Source organism: Saccostrea echinata, unplaced genomic scaffold (genome assembly GCF_033153115.1).
Source record: "Saccostrea echinata isolate AGI-Se365-2 ecotype Australia unplaced genomic scaffold, CSIRO_AGI_Sech_v1 ptg000051l, whole genome shotgun sequence".
In the NCBI taxonomy this organism is placed as follows: domain Eukaryota; kingdom Metazoa; phylum Mollusca; class Bivalvia; order Ostreida; family Ostreidae; genus Saccostrea; species Saccostrea echinata.
In genome coordinates, this window is record NW_026889800.1 from 8524784 (window position 1) to 8551517 (window position 26734).

At 32.9% G+C, this 26734-nt stretch overlaps 2 protein-coding genes across 2 annotated transcripts in view; one reads left to right on the forward strand and one right to left on the reverse strand.

Moving 5' to 3' along the window:
• The window catches only part of LOC133203604 (TBC1 domain family member 30-like), a 34895-nt gene extending 15352 nt beyond the window's left edge, over window positions 1–19543 (forward strand). Inside the window, exons 4-13 of the mRNA XM_061339373.1 lie at window positions 991–1118; window positions 3264–3389; window positions 4227–4412; window positions 12229–12397; window positions 12700–12871; window positions 13096–13201; window positions 13435–13657; window positions 13807–14004; window positions 15831–15954; window positions 16199–19543. Coding sequence (XP_061195357.1) covers window positions 991–1118; window positions 3264–3389; window positions 4227–4412; window positions 12229–12397; window positions 12700–12871; window positions 13096–13201; window positions 13435–13657; window positions 13807–14004; window positions 15831–15954; window positions 16199–17399 — 2633 coding nt within the window. The 3' untranslated portion in view covers window positions 17400–19543. The remainder of the gene's footprint in view (window positions 1–990; window positions 1119–3263; window positions 3390–4226; window positions 4413–12228; window positions 12398–12699; window positions 12872–13095; window positions 13202–13434; window positions 13658–13806; window positions 14005–15830; window positions 15955–16198) is intronic.
• A 1760-nt stretch (window positions 19544–21303) lies between these two features.
• LOC133203618 (MICOS complex subunit Mic19-like) lies at window positions 21304–26374 on the reverse strand. Its single transcript, XM_061339390.1, has 7 exons — window positions 26266–26374; window positions 25733–25790; window positions 24514–24527; window positions 24276–24335; window positions 23614–23684; window positions 23099–23234; window positions 21304–21472 (listed from the first exon to the last, which is right to left on the reverse strand). Exons 1-7 carry the CDS (start codon window positions 26323–26325, stop codon window positions 21449–21451), a joined length of 423 nt encoding a protein of 140 aa, XP_061195374.1. The 5' UTR covers window positions 26326–26374; the 3' UTR covers window positions 21304–21448.
• Between the last annotated feature and the right edge of the window lie 360 nt (window positions 26375–26734).

Sequence of the window (26734 nt, forward strand, 5' to 3'; positions counted from 1 at the left end):
CAATGGAAGAACTACAGTTAGAAGCTTTGATTGAAGCAAAATTACATTATTGTCATCCTGTACAATATTGATTTGTTATATAATACTATTAATTCCATTGTACAGAAATCTTTCTTTTGAAAAAAAAAATTATATCAGTCTAATTGATCATTAGGTTTAAATTACATACAGATTTATCGTAACATTTTAACAGCAAAATAAAATTCTCAAAAATGCAGCTCATATTGCTTTCAGCATGTGACTAGGGTTGCAACTTTAAAAAAAAATATACATGCATGGAACTTTTTTGGAATTCATTTTTATGCCTCTTTTTTATATGCAACTTTTAAAAATTAATTACGGTACATGTATTGTTATTTTTTTTTTATTATTTTGTGTATTATAAACAGAAGGGGGAAATCCAAAAACAAGAACAAAGAAAACAAAACTTTTTACCATGCAGAATGATGTTTAGGATAGAAATTTTGAATGGTGACCTTTTGCTAGTTAGACCCCCCCTCCCCCCTAAAAAGAAACAAAAGAAAAAGATAAGAAAGGGGGGGGGGGTATTTTTTTGGATAGTCCTTGTTTTACAGAAATTATAATTTTTAGAATTTGTTAAGATAATAAATATTTACTGTGAAATCACTAATTTTTTGGTTGGAGTTTAATTTCCATTGCATGTTTTCATGGTATAAAGAGACTCATGAAGTCCTGTCCTACTCAAAATGTAAAACAGTTAACTCAAATACTTTTCTTCACAAAATCAAATCCCCAGGAACCAATTTTTCTGCAAACTCCACAAAAATAAGTGATTTTACAGTAATTTGGCTAAGTAATAATGATGGTAAGAGCTCAATTTCAAGTCCAGCAGGCAAAGATAATAAAACAAGTACTTATCAGGGTAGTATTTGTTGTTTCAAAATTACACATGCTAGTTTCATAGAATTCTGCATTCTTGATATTTTGTGGTAAATAACAGATTGGTACATTTATTTCCATGTATTGTAGGAATTGACACTCGGATCAGATTTAGTTTGGAACCCCTGCCTGGAGCCAGTGCCTTTGACCAATGGAAGGACGCCATGAGAGCGGTGGCCAGACTGCCACATGGGATACCCGACAGCTTCCGGAAAAAGGTTTGTACTCACCTAGAAAAAGAAATATACGTACCCTGGGAGGAAAATTTCCTATATCAAAATGTTTATTAAAGAGATGAATTTAATTTTTGAGAATTCCTGAGGACATGAACTACGACGCTTCACGCCGGCATATTTCATGAAGCGCATTAGCATTACATTATTTTTCTGATGACTTGCCACATATTTTTGTCATTTAATGATCATTTTTTGAAAAAAAAAAGTTTGTACTATTTTTTGACTTCAGTCATATTGCAATGGAAATATTCTTACTCATCCCACAGTAGTTCATTAGAACATGAACTTTTTCTAATTTGCAAAGAATCGTAAGGAAAAATATTTGGAAATGTAAATGTAAATATTATTCAATTAAGTTAATTAAGTTGATTTTTCTTTCTATTGAGCCTATTATTTAGAAAAATATATTATGCAGCTGGACTTACTTTCTCTAATTAAATCTGGAAATATGAAAGTATTCAAAAGTTTAAAAAGCAGTATGCTAAATTTAGATCTTCAAACTATATCAGGTTATATGGATTCATTAATATTGAAAGCATTGGAAATCTACATGCATTATGTACAGTAAAATTATAATCTACTGGGTTTACAAGGAATTTGCATTAAATTGATTATCCATTGAAATTTTTAAAACAAATTTTCTTAAGGTATTCCATGGATAATGACCATATTTTGTATCTAATAAATGAAAGGTCCTATTTTGTAATTATGGTATCATTTTGATGGTGTTGTGAAATAAAAATACTCCACCAAAGAAATTAAAAAAAAAATTATTATTGTCAAATTAATTGCACCTTGAATTTTACATTGAAGTCTATGGGCAATGCATGTGTTATTAAGATACATGTAAAAAGTATTTTGAATTTCATAAAAAGCTCTTGGTGAAAATACGCATACACTCTCTCTTTATTAAAATATGAAATAAAATTAATCATTTAACACAGATATTTGATGAAATTAAAATTTTCTTCTTTGCATCAAGGGCAGATAAGTCTTCAAAAACTTTAAAAGTGCAAAATGACCAGCTTCTTATATGTTATCAGTCATGTGAATTTGGTTCATTTCACTTTCATCGTTATCTAGCAGTGCAATTTTAACTAGTATAAAATGATTCAAAATTGTTCAAAATCCCTTCATTATACTTTGAATACCTTAAGAGACTTTAAATTGAGTCTTTTTGTTTAAAAAGTCCAAAAATACAGTTTTTGTATACACAGTAACATTGACAAACTTTTTCGGAATTTGATCATTTAAGCACTTTCCCAGATATACATGAATTGGACTTTTTTATGATTGATATGAGAGGTGGATTTTTTTTAACCTGTCAAGAATATCTTAGTTATATGTATCCAGTTGAGTCAGCAGACATATTGTAGAGAGAATTTAATTAGTTTTCTGTATCCTGAATTAGCAACTGTTGAAATTTTATACACACCCACTGATGAACAGAAAAACTAAAGATTTTAGTAAGATAAGCAATAATGAACTTTATCAGAACTGCAGGCTTAATCTTTTTATGTCATATGCCATCTTTTAAGATTGATTTTAGAAATTATTCTATGCTAAATGTGGCTACAGCAGTCATGTGCGGGATGCTCATCTTTTGTACAATTGCAGGATGTACCATCATAATGGATTTCTTGTCTAGAGAAAAATACATTACCATCAGCTTCTAAGTCTATAGATGTACTTTAATGCATATCCATTACTAGCTTGGTTTGAATTGACATAATGTCAGGAATTCTGAATCTTCATACCCATCTTTAATTGACCATCACCAACCATCACCACATAAAAGGAATTTTGTTTTTGGAGTATTTTTTCATGATTGCTTAGTGCCATAGAGAATGAATGATAAATGGACGAAGTAAAACAACTCTTTTTTATAATTATTGATGAACAATTATGTCAGGTTACAAGACAAACAAATTTTGTGAGTTCTCAAATCAGACAAATTTGCACATTGATTATATGTAGAAGATCAATGCCTAACCATTGTAATATAATTGTCAGCTTATCATGAAAAATTGAAATGGAAGTTCTTCAGAAGTTCTTGTTCGGGCAGTAATGGTTATGAATTCCTGTAATGCCTTTCATTGTGTTTTATCTATTGAGTCTGTGTTTTAGGTTTGGCTAAGCCTGGCTGATAATTACATAAGGGAACAGAGCATTGATTGGACTAAGACTGTACGATTCGCATTTAATGACCGGAGTAATCCGGATGACGATTCTCTTGGGATTCAAATTGTCAAGGTAAACCATAACTAGCATGGTCCACTGTTTTATACATTTATAAGGAGAGAGAGAGTACAATTGCTACATATGGTAGTAGTAGATTCTATAAATATTTATCCCTCAGACAATGCTCTGCAGTTTATGCCAAAAGTATTAATTTTACAAGTCCATGCAAATAAAAGTTATGACAGACAAATATTTGAATTTAAAATTTTCCTAGATAAGAAATTTTTTTTAAAGATGACATTTCATATATTTTCATCATGGAAACTGACAAATGTGCTTAGATCAAATATTGTGATGCATGAAAAAATTACATGGGAAAAGAGTCAGCTAATGCAGAACCTAACATATTAATTAATATTTCATTGATTTTTTTCTGATATTTTTTTTAATAAGATACTGATATGTGTATTTGATAGCATAAGCTAGACTAGAAACATATGCTAGCCCTTTTGTCTCAAAATAATACAAGCAGCCGAAAATAAAAATTTCAAGTTTATGGTGAACTTGATCATATAGTTCATACAAGTTACATCCAGTGGTTTATTATCTCTGATCCACGATTAAATTATAACTGAAAACCAGAAAGTTAGTTATGCTTTGCCTGATCCTTATAGTAGTTTATCAACTATACAAAACAAGGATCTTTATGTCACCTAATATTTGAATGGTATTTTTAAATTGAATATTGTTCATCAGCATGGTTCCACATTTTGTCATTGTTACTACACAACTGCATTGCATTGACATGTAGAATTCAAAGTTATCAAAAAGACATATATAAAATATACCACAAACAGAGGAAAATATAGAAGAACAATATCTCAAACATTAAGATCTATTTTATGTCAGGACTTGCACAGAACTGGATGTAGTGGATTTAGTGGACAAGAAAATGATGAAGACCGATCAGTTCTGAAGAGGGTGCTGCTGGGATATGCAAGATGGAACAAGAGTGTCGGATATTGTCAAGGCTTCAATGTTATAGCAGCCATGTTACTGGAAGTGATGGACAGAAAGGAAGATGATGCTTTAAAGGTAACAGATGTCATGTTGTTTTGTCCATTCTGAACTCTCAGGGAATCTTATTTGGGGTCAATCTTCATTAATTGATTGGTCCAAAACTGAAGGATGGACTGAGAGTACAGCGTAACTCATTTAGTACAAACATGGATATGAATGAATTTACTAATACATATAGCCAATTTTTTTTTTTATCCTTGGCAAAATTCTTAGCATTTCCTTGTCATATCCTAGCAAACTCTGATGTAACAAATTTTTGGATGCAGAAAATTGATTCTGTGTCCTGTAGAGGTTAAAGATAACGAAACTGTGATTCACAAAAGTATATTGTTTTTATACTAGAGACAGAAAAGCTTCTTGTTTGGTACAAGTTCTTCATGTCAGTCTGTTCATCTGTTTGGCATTTGTAAACATATTTTGAACGCTTCTTTATTCAAATGTTTCATTTGAATTCATTAAAACTCAAGGATCACATATATATATTTACAACTAATTATTTTTGGAACTGATACACTATCTGAGTGGTAATCGACATTTCATGTGCCTTGGTAAAAATAGAAAGTAAAAGTAGAACAATCATAAACATTCTTTTTATCAATATTTCTAAGTTCCTGGCCTCCTTATAAAGTGAGATATATTACAAATAATGGCTCCTAGCATAGTTAATGATACCTTTGTCCTTTGTCAGAGAAGGTTAATGGCTCCATGAATCATATCAGAGGCTGCTTAATTTGTTCTTAGAGTACAGAGATCTGTCTTTTTCCCTAGGCTTCTGTTAAACATGCAACTGTAGCAAGTTTGCTTCTGTGTCATTAGAAATAGATAATGCAGATGAGACTGACATTAATACAGAGAGAGCAATTAAGGCTCAGATGATATCTCATTTGATTTCTAGATTTAGTACATGTATGGCTTTATGACAGATGATATCTCATTTGATTTCTAGATTTAGTACATGTATGGCTTTATGACAGATGATATCTCATTTGATTTCTAGATTTAGTACATGTATGGCTTTATGACAGATGATATCTCATTTGATTTCTAGATTTAGTACATGTATGGCTTTATGACAGATCTCATTTGATTTCTAGATTTAGTACATGTATGGCTTTATGACAGATGATATCTCATTTGATTTCTAGATTTAGTACATGTATGGCTTTATGACAGATCTCATTTGATTTCTAGATTTAGTACATGTATGGCTTTATGACAGATGATATCTCATTTGATTTCTAGATTTAGTACATGTATGGCTTTATGACAGATGATATCTCATTTGATTTTTAGATTTAGTACATATATGGCTTTATGACAGATCTCATTTGATTTCTAGATTTAGTACATGTATGGCTTTATGACAGATGATATCTCATTTGATTTCTAGATTTAGTACATGTATGGCTTTATGACAGATCTCATTTGATTTCTAGATTTAGTACATGTATGGCTTTATGACAGATGATATCTCATTTGATTTCTAGATTTAGTACATATATGGCTTTATGACAGATCTCATTTGATTTCTAGATTTAGTACATGTATGGCTTTATGACAGATGATATCTCATTTGATTTCTAGATTTAGTACATGTATGGCTTTATGACAGATCTCATTTGATTTCTAGATTTAGTACATGTATGGCTTTATGACAGATGATATCTCATTTGATTTCTAGATTTAGTACATATATGGCTTTATGACAGATCTCATTTGATTTCTAGATTTAGTACATGTATGGCTTTATGACAGATGATATCTCATTTGATTTCTAGATTTAGTACATGTATGGCTTTATGACAGATGATATCTCATTTGATTTCTAGATTTAGTACATATATGGCTTTATGACAGATCTCATTTGATTTCTAGATTTAGTACATGTATGGCTTTATGACAGATGATATCTCATTTGATTTCTAGATTTAGTACATGTATGGCTTTATGACAGATCTCATTTGATTTCTAGATTTAGTACATGTATGGCTTTATGACAGATGATATCTCATTTGATTTCTAGATTTAGTACATATATGGCTTTATGACAGATCTCATTTGATTTCTAGATTTAGTACATGTATGGCTTTATGACAGATGATATCTCATTTGATTTCTAGATTTAGTACATGTATGGCTTTATGACAGATGATATCTCATTTGATTTCTAGATTTAGTACATGTATGGCTTTATGACAGATCTCATTTGATTTCTAGATTTAGTACATGTATGGCTTTATGACAGATGATATCTCATTTGATTTCTAGATTTAGTACATGTATGGCTTTATGACAGATGATATCTCATTTGATTTCTAGATTTAGTACATGTATGGCTTTATGACAGATCTCATTTGATTTCTAGATTTAGTACATGTATGGCTTTATGACAGTTGCTCTTGAAATTCTCGGAGAAACTTTACTTAGTTGCTATTACATTAATTTAGAAGGAGGAATGAAAATATGCTCTGAGAAAGTTTACATTAACAGTGCTATATAGCCCTGGCATAATACCAGGTACTCTAACCAACAACCCAGTGAAAAATGTCTTCCTGTATTACTGTAGATTCCTTTTTTTACGCATTGGCAAGAACTTTATATTGCAAAATGACTCGTAGATGCCTAATTGTGAGATTATGAATTCGCAAATGGACATTTTATAGAGGGTTTTTCCATGTATTTCAGCTTTATAAAAATAAAAGTGAATATTTTTATTTCACAGTTGATGTCTCTTGCATAATTACACCATAATGAATTTCTCGCATATATTTAGGAATCTACAGAATAAACTGTCATAAATTCTTAAGTCTGAAGAGGTACCATTGTTTAGTTATTTGAATACACATAATATTAAAGAAAAGTAAAGGGAGAGGCAACATAAATTCATTATAAATACAATATTAGATTAATAGGATGAGAAATTATTAGGGACCCTCAAGGCATTGTTGGACAATCCATCTATCCATCTGTTTACTTATTTCTCATTTTTCTTAATGATTTTCCCCCATGATCATCATGTAATGTTCAAATCTGGTATGTTGTTTCATCAAATAGTAAGAATTACTTTGATGCCAAATTTCATTCTGTATGCTAGGCAATTGAGACTGGGATGGTGTGGTATATTTCTGACTTTTATAGTGAGAATGGTCATGGAGAGATAATTTTGTAAACAAAAAATTTTTACTAATTGCATGGAAGAGGAAAACTCTGATTACTTTTTCTTTATTTATCACAAGTAAGCCCCCTCAAACCCCAACACCTTTAGATATTCTTCAATCTTGCTCTTGCTGAATGGTCTTTTTTTATCATATGGTACAATTTTTTATTGGAAAAAATATTGACCAAGGCTCATGAGTTATTTAAGAGATGAATTTAATTTTTTAGAATTCATGAGGACATGAACTACGACGCTTCACACCGGCATATTTCATGAAGCGCATTAGCTTCATGTACCTCATGAATTCTAAAAAATTAAATTCATATCTTATATTTACATTATTTTTCTGATGACTTGCCACATATTTTTGTCATTCAACGATCATTTTTGAAGAAAAAAGTCTGCATTATTTTTTGACTCCAGTCACATTACAATGAAAATATTCTAACTCATCCCACGGTAGTTCATGAGAACATGAACTTTTTCTAATTTGCAAAGAATCTTAAGGAAAAATGTTTGGAAATGTAAATATTTGATGATTAAAATGACATACTCTGTAGTCATGGTACAGGTGAGCTTAGTTGTCCTTGAGTCTGAGGGAAGATCTGAGGAAGAAATGTCATCATCTCGTCTGTTTAGCTTAACTACAGTATCATAACTGCAAGAATTAACTGACAAGCAATTTTACAGTGTCAAAATAGTTTAACAAGGTTAATAAAAAGAATTAGACAAGTTTAAGACTTTTTGTTAAATCACCCTCGGATTTGTGTATTTCCATGGCTAATAATTTTGAATCTCTTTAGATAATTATTTAGTATAAAAAAATCGGTGAAACATTCTTTCTTTTAAATATGCAATGCTAAAGATCTTGGGAAACAGAAAACCTTATAGATATTTAATTAAATAGTCAGTGATGTAAGGTTCAATGTAGCTTTATTAAGAGTATACAGAAATCAATACCTATAACATCTCTCCATAAAGCTCTGTATAATTACGGGGGATAATAGTGAGAAATCTGTAGGATGAATATATATTAACACCTCTCTGTCATTTGATCTATTACTTGTTTCCAAGGTAACCATTTCTATTTAACACATAGTCTAAAGGTCACAGTTATTTAGTAAAATTGTCAAAGCAAAAAAAAATATCTAGCTGACTTCCTTCCTATACAGTGCCAATCCCCCATCCACCCCCATTTTTTTAAAAAAAATCTATATCAAAATAAAAAGATATGGGACACAATGAGTGGAGTAGGTAGGCGGAGATGGAAGTCTGAAAATTTGAGAGTTATCTGCGGACTAAAACACAGCAAACCATGAAATTCTTGTGGAAACAATTTTTCGATGGAAGGGATCTGATGGAAGCAACCATTCCTTATTGCTCAGCTATAATTAAGTTTTTGTTTCAGTAAAAAAATGCCTATCCCTTGAATATCGCTCTAGTTAAATTTTTGCTGTGGTTGCAATTCTATCACGCTCATAGAAAACCCATTCAGTCCTTCTGTGTGACAAACCTGGGCTTCCTGGGAGATTGGCAGGAAATTGGATTTTTTCTGAAGCCAAAGAGTTTGTGTGACATTCACACACTTACATTTACTATGAAAATTGATAAAGTGTGTATGTAATAAATTCCAACCAAGAAAAGCTAAAATTGTTAGATATAAAGCTTATAACTTGTACAAGTAAAGCCATAAAGGAATAATAATCAAAGAGGTAATGACATCAAATAAAACTCTGTAGATTAGTAAAGATCATCAGTCTTATTGCCACTTAATGAAATGTGCCACTTAATAGGCACATTTTCAACATCATCCCCCCCCTCCCCCACCACCACCACCACCACCACCACCACACACACAAAATAAAATAAACAAATCTACTTAAAAAAAAGTTTAACACTTTTTCTTATTAATTAGTATACTTTTACCAGTACATTTAGTATTAGATTGATGAAAATGAAGTGTGCATCTGTGTACATGGGTAAAAAAAGCTGCTACGTCATCAGGATAATTATGTGAAATTAGTTGAGCTGACTGACAAGGAATGTAAGAGGATCTGTTTATAGTCATTGTGTGGCAATAATTTATTGATATTCCCCGTATCAAAGGAACTTAATTTCTCATGAGGGAATTTATTGTACAAGTAAAAGCTTTTTATCTGTTGTCGACTTCTTTCTTGTATAAACATTTATTAATTCTGTACCTTAAAAAATTTCTTGAACTTGAACTTGATTGAAGATTAATTAAAATGATGATCAAACCTGGAGGACCAAATAGCAATAAAATTTTACTGTAATGATTCTGTTTTTTGTTTTGATTTGCTTTCATTGATGTCTGTTAAAACCTGTGCAAGCTTAAATGTATCTCCATCAGAATCTGTTAATAATTGTTAACATTTATTCAAGTGGCTAATCAAGATTCATAGAATGGACAAGGTCTTGAATATGAAATATTTTAAAAGATATCAATTAAGACTTGTGTTTCAATTTATAAGTATATTATTTTCTTGATGGAATGCTTTTCACCATCATGTTAAAACATTTTTGGTTAAAATAGATATATATATATATGTAATTACCATGGTATTCAAATTTGAGGGGGGAAATCATGTAAGAAATAGGCATGCAATTTTATTCTTCTGTTACATTGGTGACTGAAGACAACAACATTCATTCATTAAGTATTGAGGATATATTTCAATGTATATTGGAGGAAATTGGTGTGAATTTTTCAGAGATATCCCTATTAACATTTGGTTAATTTTTCCGGGTTGAAATATCTTAAGATTTGACTCATCAAAGTATTTACAATTTTTTTAAATATAGGGATAGAAATATTTTTTTTTTCCAGATTTTACTTTGTTTCATATTCCATTGTTGTATCAGGTCCTGTAAAGCAAGCAAATTCATAATGATTACACTTTCGTTACATGATGTTGATTAAATGTAAGAACATTTATAATATTTATTAAAATGTTAATGTTTGGTCAGTATATATACACTGTAGCAACAAGAATATTCTACTTCTCCTACATCAGTTCCTCTGACAATACGACAGTATTACTGTATTGATGAGTAATGGTAAGTTTCCTGGGTAATCAATTTGTACCAGTTTGCATGTCTGATTGACATAAAACCCTGGACTCTGACAGAGACTCGGAGGGATTCTTTCAGGCCAATTGCATGTGATGTGAAAGTAACAATGTCATTCTTCTTTCACCTATCAATTATCTGGTCAGTGAGTTGTCTTAGAATAATTAAGTTTACTGTAGAATTATATGAATCATCATTCCAGATTAGGACTGGCTCAAAGATCTTTTGATGCCCCCCCCCCCCCCCCCCCATTCCCTTCCTGACACCACCTGTTTCCAAATTGACAATATAGAATGATGTCTTATAAAACACCTATAGACATGATACTGGTTAAGTTGATACATTTGTTGCATTTTTTCCTGAAATGCCATATAGGGTCTTCCTTTTCATTCCATGAAATCTTTTATTGATTACAGTGAGTTATATTCAGAACACAATAATTTAATAGTTATACATGTATTCTGCTTTAAAATAGAAATTCCAGCCAAACTGTCTAGGAAAGGCTTTGCTTTTTGTATCAGTTGAATGCCATTCAGAATCTAGCTGCTACAGAAAATCTGAGCTGGCCTTATGTAGGAAGAGTTGTATGCATCCATGTATGTGGGTAATAAAGCTGCCGCATCATCACAGCTGATTTTCATGAATTAAGGTTCTAACATATTTGCGACAAAATTCCTATTTTAATTATATTAAAACAGAATAACATTGTATATGAGCTGTTAGTAGAGAAAACAGTTCAGTCATCACAGATGTGTGCATGGCTAGTAATCACTGGTTCAAATCCCATAGTGGGCTTGATGTGTGTTGTGTCCTATGTACAAGGCATTTCATCTGAATTGTCTCAGCTAGTCCTTACCAAGCTTAAAATGGATACTAGATTTACATTCTGCTGGTAGTTAACCTGCAATATTTGCATTTGCAAATATTTTTCTTTGATGAATTTATTGAAGAGCAAATATCTTCAATTCTGTATGAACTTATTAGGGGGTCAGAGGTCACAACATGACCGAATCACAATGCTCAATGATTTTCTGTCACAGTGGAACTTACCAGGCTTTAGAAATTCTAACTTGATAGTGATGACAGAGATAAAATAACTGAAAGATATGGATATTTTAGTCAACCAACAGATGCCCATTCAAGTTAATGAAGAGCAAATATTTAAATTCACCGAAATTTACCTTATCAATCTCTCAAACCTAAATATAAGTAATAAAAAACAAGGTTAAAAAGTTCACTAGGAAATGAACTTGGTTGGTATGTGATCAACCAAGAAGCCCTTGGGCTTTACAGGATTTGATCATGTAACCAACCAAGTTCATTTGCCAGTGAACTTTTTAACTTGTTATTTATTTCTTAAATGGACTGGTGTACCATCCAGGGGGATCAGGTCAATGATTGTCCACTTAGCACCACATGAACTTGGTACATGTATAAGCACCAGTCCTTAAGACCCCCCAGGTTGGCTTTGTAAGGATTTAACTCCTTAAATTATAAAGCTCAATATGAAGAGAAACACTCGTGTTCCTAAATGCTGAATTGAATAAGGGTTTAGAAGTGATGCTGATTCTGTTATTCTTACAGGTGATGATTTACCTGATAGACCATGTGTTACCTGAGGGTTACTATGCTCACAATTTGAGGGCCCTGTCAGTTGACATGGCAGTGTTCCGGGACCTTTTGAGGGTGACTTTTCCTAAGCTATCAAAACACCTAGACCACCTCCAGAGTGCTGCCCAGGACAAGACCACAGGTAAGTGGTACATCTCTCTCTCAAACTCATAAAGGTAACCATCACCTGAAGCTGGTACCTATTTACACTTATAGTGCAAATTCTCACTGCTAGATAAACTTAAAGAATCTGTGTTTATGTCTTTTTTCAATGGTCATTTTCATCAAAATTGATTGATATTGCAGTGAACTGCCTCAGCGCTTGCTCTTAATCAGCAATTTTTTTTTATCCTCATAGAAATCAAATGATTTACAAAGTAACAACCATATCATTTGACTAATAGCACCATTACGTTGCTAATATGGAAGTTTAATTTACTCTAGGTGCCAACTATGAGCCCCCACTGACAAATGTATTTACGATGCAATGGTTCCTGACTCTTTTTGCCACCTGTCTGCCAAAACATATTGTACTGAGGGTCTGGGACTCAATTTTACTGGAGGGCTCCGAGATTTTACTTAGAACTGCTCTGGCAATCTGGGGAAAACTCACCAAGTAAGTATATAGTCATATATACAATAATATATGATTGGTAGAAAATTTTAGTTTCCAGTGAGAAATGTTATGATATAAAGATGAAACGTAGTTACTCTGATATAAAAGTATACCTCTGTAAGCTTTCAGATTTGAGTAGTTTTGACATACTGTCAAAAGATTTTGAAAAATTATATGCATTGAAATTCAAGTAGACTGCTATGATTGTAAAATTGATTTTATAGGAGGATTCTGTCTGCTAGCAGTGCAGATGAGTTCTATTCCTTAATGGGTACACTTACTCAGGAAACAATGGAGGGACGAATCTTCAATGCTGATCTCTTAATCAAAGTAAGAATTTCTCTCTACAGTTTAAGCTGGCTAGTTTGAATTCCTGTTTATTAAAACTTTTAAAGATAAATTAAAAAAAAAACAAAGACAGACATTGTTTTTGTTACTTGACTTTGATAGTACATGTAACTCTTTCCAAAAAATACTCACAAACTAAATTTCAAATGTTTCCCAAAAAGGATTTTAAATTTTGAAAATTCAGTAACTTCATATTAAATTTTCTGATTTTATAGTTCATATATGCATGTGCACCTTTGCCCATGCAACAATTACCAGAACTCCGAGAGAAATATACCTATAATATAAGACCCTTCACTAGTGCTTCAAACACTAACAGGAGATCAGGGGCCAACAACATGTTGCCTAGCGATGAGGATGACCTTGATGAAGATGACCTTGAAGCCATAAGTTGTTTTACTGGCATCATGCCAGCAAGTGGGACCAGTAAAGGAAAAGGTAACCAAATGGCAGAAATACTCCATATTACTGTAGATCACCAAATTTTGTGACAACAGCATGAAATATTGTTTTTTTTTAAATAGGCATAGAATTTTAATGAAGTGTTCATGGATCTACTTGATAAATTCCTTTTTGTCTAATTGCAGGTGCTGATCATGACCCGAACAGCAGTACAGCAGACATTTCAATGGTGGGTCCTGGGGCATATGGAATGGGTGGAGACTCGAATCAATCTAACAATTCCTCTGTGTATCTGGAGAGGATGTGTACAGACATAGGCTCACTGAAGAAACAATATAGCAAGCTCAAACAGAGGCAGACACAGGCTCATGTTATTATAGCAGGTCAGTACAGTAAAATCAAACCGAGGCAGACACAGGTCCATGTTATTATAGCAGGTCAGTACAGTAAAATCAAACAGAGGCAGATACAGGCTCATGTTATTATAGCAGGTCAGTACAGTAAAATCAAACCGAGGCAGACACAGGCTCATGTTATTATAGCAGGTCAGTACAGTAAAATCAAACCGAGGCAGACACAGGTCCATGTTATTATAGCAGGTCAGTACAGTAAAATCAAACCGAGGCAGACACAGGTCCATGTTATTATAGCAGGTCAGTACAGTAAACTCAGAGGCATACACAGGTCCATGTTATTATAGCAGGTCAGTACAGTAAAATCAAACAGAGGCAGACACAGGTCCATGTTATTATAGCAGGTCAGTACAGTAAACTCAGAGGCATACACAGGTCCATGTTATTATAGCAGGTCAGTACAGTAAAATCAAACCGAGGCATACACAGGTCCATGTTATTATAGCAGGTCAGTACAGTAAAATCAAACCGAGGCAGACACAGGTCCATGTTATTATAGCAGGTCAGTACAGTAAAATCAAACCGAGGCAGACACAGGTCCATGTTATTATAGCAGGTCAGTACAGTAAAATCAAACCGAGGCAGACACAGGTCCATGTTATTATAGCAGGTCAGTACAGTAAAATCAAACCGAGGCAGACACTGGTCCATGTTATTATAGCAGGTCAGTACAGTAAAATCAAACCGAGGCAGACACAGGTCCATGTTATTATAGCAGGTCAGTACAGTAAAATCAAACCGAGGCAGACACAGGTCCATGTTATTATAGCAGGTCAGTACAGTAAAATCAAACCGAGGCAGACACAGGTCCATGTTATTATAGCAGGTCAGTACAGTAAACTCAGAGGCATACACAGGTCCATGTTATTATAGCAGGTCAGTACAGTAAAATCAAACAGAGGCAGACACAGGTCCATGTTATTATAGCAGGTCAGTACAGTAAAATCAAACAGAGGCAGACACTGGTCCATGTTATTATAGCAGGTCAGTACAGTAAAATCAAACAGAGGCAGACACAGGTCCATGTTATTATAGCAGGTCAGTACAGTAAAATCAAACCGAGGCAGACACAGGTCCATGTTATTATAGCAGGTCAGTACAGTAAAATCAAACAGAGGCAGACACAGGTCCATGTTATTATAGCAGGTCAGTACAGTAAACTCAGAGGCATACACAGGTCCATGTTATTATAGCAGGTCAGTACAGTAAAATCAAACCGAGGCAGACACTGGTCCATGTTATTATAGCAGGTCAGTACAGTAAAATCAAACAGAGGCAGACACAGGTCCATGTTATTATAGCAGGTCAGTACAGTAAAATCAAACCGAGGCAGACACAGGTCCATGTTATTATCGCAGGTCAGTACAGTAAAATCAAACCGAGGCAGACACTGGTCCATGTTATTATAGCAGGTCAGTACAGTAAAATCAAACAGAGGCAGACACAGGTCCATGTTATTATAGCAGGTCAGTACAGTAAAATCAAACAGAGGCAGACACAGGTCCATGTTATTATAGCAGGTCAGTACAGTAAAATCAAACCGAGGCAGACACAGGTCCATGTTATTATAGCAGGTCAGTACAGTAAAATCAAACAGAGGCAGACACAGGTCCATGTTATTATAGCAGGTCAGTACAGCAACCTCATATAGAGGCAGACACTGGCTCTTGTTACATGTATTTCAGTAGATTAAGACTTTTAATGGATACTCTGTATATATACCTGTGTATTACTAAGAAAGGCTTTAATGAACAACATAGAAGTAATTTTACTTATCATAAATTTTTCTTTTGTAGCTGCCTCGGCCAAGCAGCAGGCCAAAGTGAAAGCTTTAACTCCAAAAATGGAACCACCAAGAGCCATAAATCATCTGTTCGTTAGCAAGGCCATGCTTCCTAATGTTAGCCATGCCAGAAACAGGTACAGGAAATGTAACTTAGTCAGATCTAATATAAGACACATCAGATACAGATATTCAGAATCTGGTAAATGTCATTTCCATTGAATTGGAAAGATACAAGTATAACAGGTGTATTAACTAGATTTTTCAGTTTCAACAATGAATATGCTTACTGCAATTTATTGAAGTTCATACTTTTGTTTGATAAGGAGAAAATTTCTTTCATATAAAAAAGTGTAAAAGAATATATTATTCTTGTTTCAGGGGTGGGAAAGTGATGATGGTACCTCAATTTCTACAAAAGGAACAGAAAACCCCAAATAAATATGTACAAGAAATAGTTACTACAAAATCAGACAGTACAGAACCTCCAGTGAATTCTGAGAAATGTGTCAGTGGTGAAAACATTACGACAGAAAATCAGTCAGGAAAGGCATCAGAGATTAGTAGAGAGGAAAAGGAAGAGGAAAGGGGAAAACAGGGGGAAAATTCTGTAAATGAAAAGGAAAAAGGAGGTGCTTCAGAAAGAACTGATGGACTTGTTTCTAATGAGGAAGGTGGTGCCAATCAAAATGAAGATGAAAGAATTGCCAGTTGTTCAGAACAGAAAAATGGGGTACAAGAAAATGAGGAAGTACACAATGGTTGTGGAAATTCTATCGAGGCAGATGGAAGGTTGAAGACCCTGGACCGTCAGATCTCTGTAGAGTCAAGTGACTGTAGTGTGGAGGATTTCAATGAGAATTGTATCCAGAGGAGGAATAGGGGATACATGGAGCCAGACTCCGATGAGGAAGAATTAATGAGGGAGATTGATGATATGATCCAGGCTTGTTCCAGTCAGCTGACACAAGGCACTGAGGAGGAGGAGGAGGAGGATCCAACAGAAAACTCACAGGAGGATCCAAGTGAAAACTCTCCTAAAAATGTGAGGCAGGACAGCAGGAGGATGGATCTTCCTCTACGAAGCATTTCTCAGGATTCTGTAAGTGAAGATGAAAAATGTGTTTATTCTGGACAGAATGTTGAAAAACAAATGAGGAGGACTAGCTATGGGTCAAATTCAAGGGCTATTACCATGTCCCAGAGTTTAAGTTTAGCTCAGTATGCACACTCAAAGCGCAAAATGTCCAGTTGTAGTGTTGAGTCTAATGCTTCCAAACATTTGACCGATTCAGATTCTGGTTCGGTTTTCAGTCCTGATGATTCTGAGTCTCCAAGATTCTTTCCTGGTGAAAATGTGAGTCCAACAGCAGGAAAATCTGTGTCCTGGTCTAGTGACGTTAAATCTCCAAGCCATTCTCAGTCTCCCTTGTGTGCAATAAAGAAACCATTCAATCCTTTTCCAGTGAGGCATATCAATGAGAATCGTGCCAAGACTGGAATCAAACTGGGACTGTACAAAACTTCAACATTTAAAGAATTGGAGAAGCAATCTAAACGACGCACATTGTGGAGCAAATAAGTGTACGGAATTTTTTTTTTGTATGTATGATTTTGTTCCAAAATATTTCAGTTTATACTTTTGTTTTTGTGTGTGAGAATGCTTGTTTTTGAAAAAGGGAGATAATTTACATGTTTGTCTTAGTCAATAAGAACATTTTTAGACATAAAGTGGCTGTTGTGTGCAATTTAAAATTTAAGTATATTTCATGTATTCTACATTGTTCTAGCTCAATTTTTTTTTTTTTTTAAAATGTATCTATTGTTATTTTTTTCTTCACTAAATAATAGTATAACTATTTATATACAAAAAGAAATCCATTTACTTTTTTTTATTGGTGTTGGGTTCTATTTTCTGGATTTTTCCTCATGAGTTGTTTATTGAAATTTTCATAAGTATTGGTGTTAAGTGGCACAGGGGCTGGACACTTAATGTACACACTGGGGATCAGTCTGTTGACAGGTTACCAGCCCCTGTGGTAAGGGGCATTTATTACAGTACAGTTTTACAATGTGTACTACCTCATCCTAATTTGTGCAGAGCTGTTAACATTTTCTTTCTGGGTAAGCTATATAGATAACTCACGACAGATTTCGAAGTGCTGCATACTGTACATCGTGTAACTATTCGCTCCTCCTTTTCAGTATAACTCTGGTTATAACCTCAATGGATATGTACTTTTATATCTTCATGGTTCAAAATCTCTACAGAGTTATTGGACTATTTGTTTTCTTTTATAGAGTTGTGGCATGTTTAATATCTAAACATTTTATTTTGAATTCAAATCTTCAAAAATCTGGATACCTTAAAAAGATTTATTCTGCTATGTGAATCTCGATCATTATAGTATTTATCATTGTAAGCCGACCTGTATTAGGTATGACCTAATGTATAACAATGCTTATCTATTTGTTTAGTGCTGTTGTAATAAAGTTTACTACAATTGAACCTAAGTAGACCCATCAGTGTTGATCTCATACAGTGTATTTCAGTGTTTTCCCTAAGAACTGGCTACCGGCCAAATTGACCACTTCAATTGATAAAAATGCCTCTTCAGAATAAAAATATATATATAAATTTTAAAAAATCAAAATTAGATTGTTGTAAGGTCCACAGAGATTTTTCATAAACTTTAACCCAAAGCCTGTTACAATTGATATCTAACCTTTTGCTTTGAAATGAAGGGAAAACACTGGTATTTGTCTCGTGGAAAAAGAATTCTAATTCCTTGTGAGGATTTATAGTTTTGGGTTTTTTTATTCAATTTGTTTCTCCCTAATTTACTTGTTTTTCATTTGGAATATTCTATCTATTTTGATAGTAGTGTAACAGATTTTGTTTTCACAGCTGGGGTCAAGTTATATGAAACTTGACTGTTTGAGAGAGAGAGAGAGAGAGATTTGGAGTTATTGAGACACTGGTTAATAGCCATAATCTGGTGATACAATGGCTGCTGTTTTATATATCTGAATTGAATATCAAAGCAGAAATCACTTGATTGTTTTTTTAACAGGATTTTAAAAAATGCAGATGGGATATTATGTTTTTGGAAGTGGACCAATTGATTATTACAATCTTTGAAAAGTTTAGGCAATCTTAAACTGTATTATTAAATTGATTTATTCAAAAAACTTTAAAGAGGGACCCAGAGTCATTTTGTGATACTATTTGATTTAATAATGCAGTGATCACCCTTGGAATGTGTATTTAGTTATGATTTCATTATGACTCTTGTTGTAATCACTCAGATTTCATGGGTTTTTTTGGTTGTTGTTGTTGTTTCATTCATTCTTCATTCCCAGTGGTTGTGCATTAACATACATGTAATATTGACAAGTGGTTGTGAAATTTTAAAATTCTTGGTTTTGTTGTATAATTGTCCATGATATGAAATCCATTCTCCTTCTATAAATATTTACATTGTGTTCTTTTTTTCATTACATTCCTTTGTTGTAATTTCAAGGTTCATTTTGAACTCCTGTTATGTATTATATAATTCAGTTGTTATGATTTTTTTTCTTTGGGTCAGATTAGGAAAATTTTTAATTCAGCTTTATGAAAATCAGAAACCTGTTCTTAAATGGTTGTTATGATTTTTTTTTGTTCCTTGTTACAAGTCTGCATAATGGCTGGTTGAAATTAAATAAATTATATGGTGCTCATCTAGTTTGGAGTGATGTTTTGTTAATGTTTCAGGTAATTGAAAGCATGATAAAAGAAGATGGGTGTACTTGGCATGTGATCTGCAGGAATCGTGTGCGAAACATTTATGGTTTAAATGTGCACGATTTGGTCGGCTGACCAGAAGTGGACAGACTTTACCAAGTTATGCACATTGGAAAATGTTTAGATTTAAATTGAAATAACTTTCAAAGATATATGAAATGAATTAAGTTTCAGTAGGTTTGAAAAATTGCTTTCGCTCCCCGTGCAACTGAACCAAAATTTATCTCTTTTAAAACTTATAAATCAGTAAATAAAATTCACTTGATTGTTTGTATACAAAAGAAAAAACATCAATTGCTCCATGCGAGGATCGAACCAAAAACTTCTCGACTCCTTAGTGTGCTGGACTGTTACCTCATACTACTGAGCTATCATCGCTATATAAACATTCAAGAATTTAAAATGACAAAGAAGCAACGCATTTACACATTGGTATTTTTTTTTTTTGGAAAAGTTCATTTCTTATAGTCTGTGGGTCTTCTCTTCATTTTTTACCAATGTTTGTTCGTTTCTTTGAATACAAATGCACACAAGAGTCTTTTTTAAATCGTGGAGAGATGACCCAGAGATAACAAAGTTTTCGAAAAATGTTTAAAAATGAAACATTTTGTACCAAATGACGCATCAAGCCATGTTTCAAGTTATTTCTAAGGAAATCGAAACACATTATTGGGAAAATGTTTTCCTTTGTTATTTCATAGGAACATGAGACATCAAAAGAATGTTAAAATTTTAATTTTACAGTTTAATAAAGTTTTTACTTTTCAAGTGCGCCCTGATTCCTGCCAAATGTCAATCAAAAGCGCCCTTGTTCTTTAATATGTAAATAGTGTGGCAGATATTATGATATGGTTGCTTCTGCATTGAAGTGCTCTAGCATTCACAGACAAAAGGCCCATGGACCACAATGCTCACCTGAGTCACTAGAGTTCTCCCATGTACTTCTTTGTAAAACTTTGATCACATATTATGGCCCCACCCTACCCCCAAGGGGTCATGATTTGTACAAACTTAAATCTACGGTACCTAAGGATAAACCACGGCATTGCTGTTCTTGAGAAGGATTTTCCATTATAAACCTATGTTAACTTTGATCACCCAGTGTGGCCCTATACCCCAGGGGTACTATGTAATGAAGCTTTCACTTATTAAAGTTTTATCTTCTGGCCCGATGGTTCTTGATGAGATGATTTTTGAAAGATACCATTAAATTTTCACTAATTTTTAATTATCTTCCCTTGAAAGAAGGATTGGCTCTTTGTGTAAACAAACTTGAACCCCCTTGCCAGAAGAAGGCTTACTGGCATGTGGCCATCAGCTCAGGTGAGCTAAAATTGAAATGTTTCGCTTCTTGCTTTAAGTCAGATCTGTTGTCTCCCATGGATTAAGATGTAACACTTCTTTAAGGTTAGAATCAATTGCATACCTGACAATATGTTACAAATGTACTATATGGAAAGACACAATACGTAAGGAATTACTTTTGTAAATCATTTTAGTAAAATTTGTTCAAGAACTTTCAGAAACTGCAAAAATTTCTTTCCTCTTGGATTAATATTACACTCATTGCATGGTGAATGCTCATTGCTTGGTACAAGAATGCATTTTACATGTTCATCTGTGTTCTATAAAGGAGATACTGTAATAGTCCTTAATGAACCAGATTTTTGCAGTAACTCAGCAATAAGACAAGAGAAAGTATATATGCAATACAAACTTTATTACTGCATTGCCAATAATCACAACTAAAATGTCAATACCACTATTGTATAGTGGTTCTGTAACGTCACTTTATGTTATATGTGTAGTTAAGTGTAGTTAATAATGAAATGGACTCCTCCTCCTTATCCCTTTCTCATCAGAGCATTCTGTAAATAAAAACAGCATTCATATTAATCAGCTTTCTTGTTGACGCCAAAAATATTTAGCAAAATACTGAACCTACACCTCATCATCACTTGCATTTAGAATAAACGGAGAGCAAAAATCTCATTGATAACTAGAAAACTGACCAGTCAGCAAGGGCCCCGCCGAGGGGTAGAAATATAAGGGTGCAGCTTACAGAATGAGAATTTTAATTTAAAAATATATGAAGAAGAATATGCATTAACAACTGTATTTATAAAATTTAAAGATAATTCCTAAATATCCAACAACCTGTAAAGAGTATCCCTGTATTTACATAAGGCAGTAAAAAACATCACATCTATACTAACTCAATTAAATGTATATTTAAACAAGAATAAAGCATGTGTTTTCAAATATCAGCCAGGCTTGACCTTAACTTCAAAACAAACATCAGTTGTGGACAAAGGTTAATTTATCTTAAAGTGACAAATAAAGATAAGCCTGGAAAATTTTCTGCCCCAGACAAGATAATTAATCCCATGGGATTAATTGTACTGCTCTCTTATCCATTTCTTCCAAGTTTACAATCAGAACTCTTTCAGTAATGATAGAATGAGATTATTATTGGACTACCCATTAAAATTAATAGATTTCTTGAATTTACATAAGGCAGCCAAAAAAAAAAGAATAAATAAATAAAAACAAAAAAATAAAAAAAACATATCTTTATGTTTATCTTGTTTTTAGAATTCAATAAAATCATAACTCATTGTGTGTTTTACCAAAATAAAGTATGAACATTATTTAAATCCACATTTCAGAGAATGTAAACAGCATTCAAAATTGACCTTAACATTAAAACAAACTTCATTTGCAGACAGAGGTGTTAATTAATCTCAATTTGACAGAAACAGATAATGCTTTGGATTTTCTTCAAGAGGAAAGTTAATTAATCCCATAGGACTAGTTGCAGCTTTCATAGTTTACAATAGGAACATTCTCAGCAGTTATTTCTCTTTGCCCTGGCATTCATTCTAATGTAAAGTTAAGGTATCTACCCCACCACCCCAGCTCCAAACTGGATGACAAAGAGAACCAAACTTAGCATCAAAATATGTCTTACTGCCTCTTCAACCAGCATACCAAATTTGAACTTAATTGGTCAACTACAAAAAAAGTTATTAGAAAAAAACAGAAAATTTGTGGACGGAAGAATGACAGACGAACAGACAGACAGACAGAGTGATTACTATAGGGCACCCGCCGGGGCCCTAATTAATTTTGCAAAATATACAGAACCTAAATTGGAAAATTTCTTCTTGATTATTTGCATGTTAGTATCAAATGAGAACAAAAATCTTGAACACTGTATGGATGAACGAGTAGCATTGTAAAGACTTAGCATTTTGATTTTTTTTCATTCCAAGGGGAGTAACTCCTCTGTATAAAATTGTATTTACTCAGTTAAAAATGTACGTGTATTTTACATCTTTATAAAATGTCTTTCTTCCTTAATATTTAATATTTCTTCATTACTTAAAATTACTCTCATCTACATGTACTCTAGAAAATGGTAACATTTTTATAGATACTATTTTATTTTATTTTCACCCATTAGTAATCGTCATTAAAACTGTGATACATACCGCTCTTGCTCTCTCTACACATTCAAAGAAAGCTCTAACTTCGGCAGAACATAGCAATGTCTTTTTACTGTTTTCTGTGTAGCAGTGGAAAACCTTGTCCTGTAGGTCCTGACATACCGGAGATCCTGTGGTGTTCCTGCCAAGCAAAGGAAGATGTACATATGCAGTTAACAATTATATACAATTATTACGATCCCTCACATTTATCAAAGATGAAAGACAATATACTGGTGAAGAGGACGCTTAAACTAATGACAATATAGTCAGATAATACATATGTACCTGCGTTATCTATGAACTTAAAACATTAGTTAATTATGGTATACAATTTGGGATTTCAACCCTTGTAAAAAGAGACTACATGTATATAGGGTTCTTTACTGCAAGAAAATGTAACAGCTCATCAAGGAAGGCTATTGAATGTATTAGACAAATAGTTTGTTTCAATTCATTCATACAATAAATATCTAAGTACATAATTTTAACTAAGACTGTGAATGTATTCTTCTACTTACATAAATTTCTTTTCTACTTCTTGTACAGCTTGTGCAAATTCATTAACTCTGGCTTTTAACAAATCAGCATTCTAAATGACATCAAAACAAGTTCAATACAACAAGTAGTTTCATGATACATGTAGATGTGACTATACAATTAAATATTTATAAAGCTGACATTCATCATACGAGGTAAAATTACTGTGGTTTAGATTCTTAAAAGAATTCTAAGCAGAACAGGGTTTAGAATTCATTTCCTTGATCAGAACTCTTCTATAAAGGAAAAAAGAAAGATTTGGAAAAGAGCGACATGGGATTTATTCTAAGGAATAGATTCCCCAAATACTTCACTCTCTGTTGAAAGAGCTAATATACTATAGTATAAACTGCATGGTTTTTTTTAATTTCCTGATTTCAGTAGACAAGCTTGAATCATTAATTAATTTATTTTGAGGTAAAACTAGTCTTACAAGAATTAAATGGTTGTTATCTGAATTTAAATATTGCGTTTTGAAGATAATTATTCATTTTACTTGCAATTAGCATACTTAAGTTACTTCTCTTCCATGCCAGCCACATGATTTTAATCACTAAAATTTGTTTTCTCTTGTAAAGAGGACAAACGACCAAAGTAATTCATGAATATCCTATTCCTAGTAACCATTACAAAAAAATATCACCTTGGCCTCCAATTCTTTGATTTTACTGTTGTATAAATCTGTCAATTCTTCTTCACTCTCCTGTAGGCAAAGAGATAAACAGTAAATTGTCAAATCTATTGTTTATAATTATGCATTTTAGGAAAAAAAAACCTCATTGAACATCACAATCTGAATCAATCTCTATACATGTTATACATGTACAGGTCATAATGATTATTATAAACTTTATTTTACATTTCACTGTTAAAGTACTTACCAATTTCCTCCTTGCTACAATGAAAATATGAAAAAATATACTTTTTTCAAAAATTCATATATTTACAATCATATGATTTTTTTTAGAAAACCAATTGAAACAAACATAAATGCTGTGATACTGCAGATCATTAAAGTTAGTTTAAAACTTGGACTCTGTTGTGTGACATCAATAAAACATACAACTCCTTACTACATGTAGATAGAACATTCTGTCATCAAAATGACATTGTCCTTTCAACCAGTTTAATGACAGAATTTGGAATGTAGCAAAATGATCAGGGGCAGATAATTCTAATCTATGCTTATACGAGGAACAATCAAGAGAGTTCCAAATGTCAATATGGCATGTAAAGAAGCAAGGAAAAAACATTGAAAAAGTGTGATAACTTTTTTTTCTTATACAATACAATATACAAGTTCAAAAAGGTTTGTAATGATAAAGAACTATATATAGTAAAGGCATATCCCTGCCCCCATAAGAGTCAAATTTTGAAAATCTCCTGAAATGTGCACACCGTAAAAACTGTATGAAGCAAATCTGAATAAACTCTGAATTAACAAAATTCATTATTGATTGGTTAAAAATATTGGCATTTTTTGTTTCTGTGACGTCACAAACTATTGAGCTTTCTCAATATTTTTTTAAAAAAAGAGAGAAAATGCAAAAAAAATTTTCAATTTGACTTTAGTTTTTATAGAGTGCAAGCTTGCTCAGAAACTATTATCACATATTTTACTGATGCCATCAATCAATACATTATATCACAAGATGGAGTCGAAGCAGACCTATGCTCAATATTTTCCAATCAAATTATCGGGCTGAGGTAAAATGTACCGTTTTTTTTTTTTCAAAATCAGTAAAAAGTTGATTTAGCATAATTTTTTGATGTCATATCTAGCTTACCACATCACAATGGATTAAAATATTTATTGTTTTGAAATCTGTATATATCTTCCTGACTTAGAATTTAAGATTTCCCCAATCAAAGTTTAATATGTGGTGGTGGTGGTGGGGGGGGGGGGGGATATTGACCATCACCAAATAAGGTCCTTTAGTGGTTATTTTTAATGCAACTCCTTTTCTTCAAAATCATGTCAAAGCGGATCCACTCCACTCCAGTACCACATTGCAACTACACCACAGTCTATCTGACTGAGGACTAGGACTTGTCCTAAGAAGCAGTTTGATTTTTCTAACTAACGAGTCCTTTACTTACAAGGTTTACCAGGATTGTATGGATCCACTCCAATTCTCTTTGCCACATCTTGAGAAATCTGTATAATATATATTAATTATAAAAATTAAAGAAATGCTTTTTAGTTTTTACCAAGTGAAGATAACCAAAAGATTACACTGCATGATTTCAAAATGTGCTTCAGAAGTATATATTTATATACAGCAGTTATGATTTGAGAATTATGAACCCTCCATAGCTGTGTGTATGTGGAGGATTATAAACTATCAGTGAATAACTGAAGACAGCTGCAGGAGACTCTTTTATAGTTTGTTTCCATCTTAACACGTATTAATCTGCACCATTACTCAGAGATTGATAGACTAATACATAAACAGAAAACAAAGCCCTCTATTAGCTTATTCGCCGAATACTTTGCATTTTAAAGAAGGAGTTAAACACACGAACTAAGCCTATGGTTAGAAATTCATAGAGGAAATTCGAACTACAAGTTCTTTCATTAGTAATCTGTAATTTTCGTCCAAACGGTTCCAATAGTATAAGAAAGTACTGACCACAATTGGATCGTTTGGGTCATTAAATTCAACCCGTCTTTTACTGCTTGAACCCCCCATTTGTAGGGGAATTTTCTCCCGAAGCAACTTGCGCTTCGCAAGGTCGGCACCGGAAAGTAGGAAGTCTATTGTTATAAAGTAAAGGCAGGTTTACCTAATGCGGAATAGTTAGTTACGGAAAATAAGTTTGCAAAAATAACTTTCAAAAATAGTTAGAAAAAAATATATTTACTTCAAGATGTCACATAAATAAATTTGTAATGGCTAATTCATGCAAACAATATATTTTTTCAGTATTTCAAAATTTGGAGAAAGTTTTGGTATTTTTACTAGATAGATCTATGTAGACATAGATGATTCTTTCTAAAAATAATTTTTTTTTTTTAAATTCTCATTAACAGATAATTCACACTTTTTGCAAAAAATATGGTATAAAGTTCTATGAGTGGTTAATAATCACTTTAAAGTA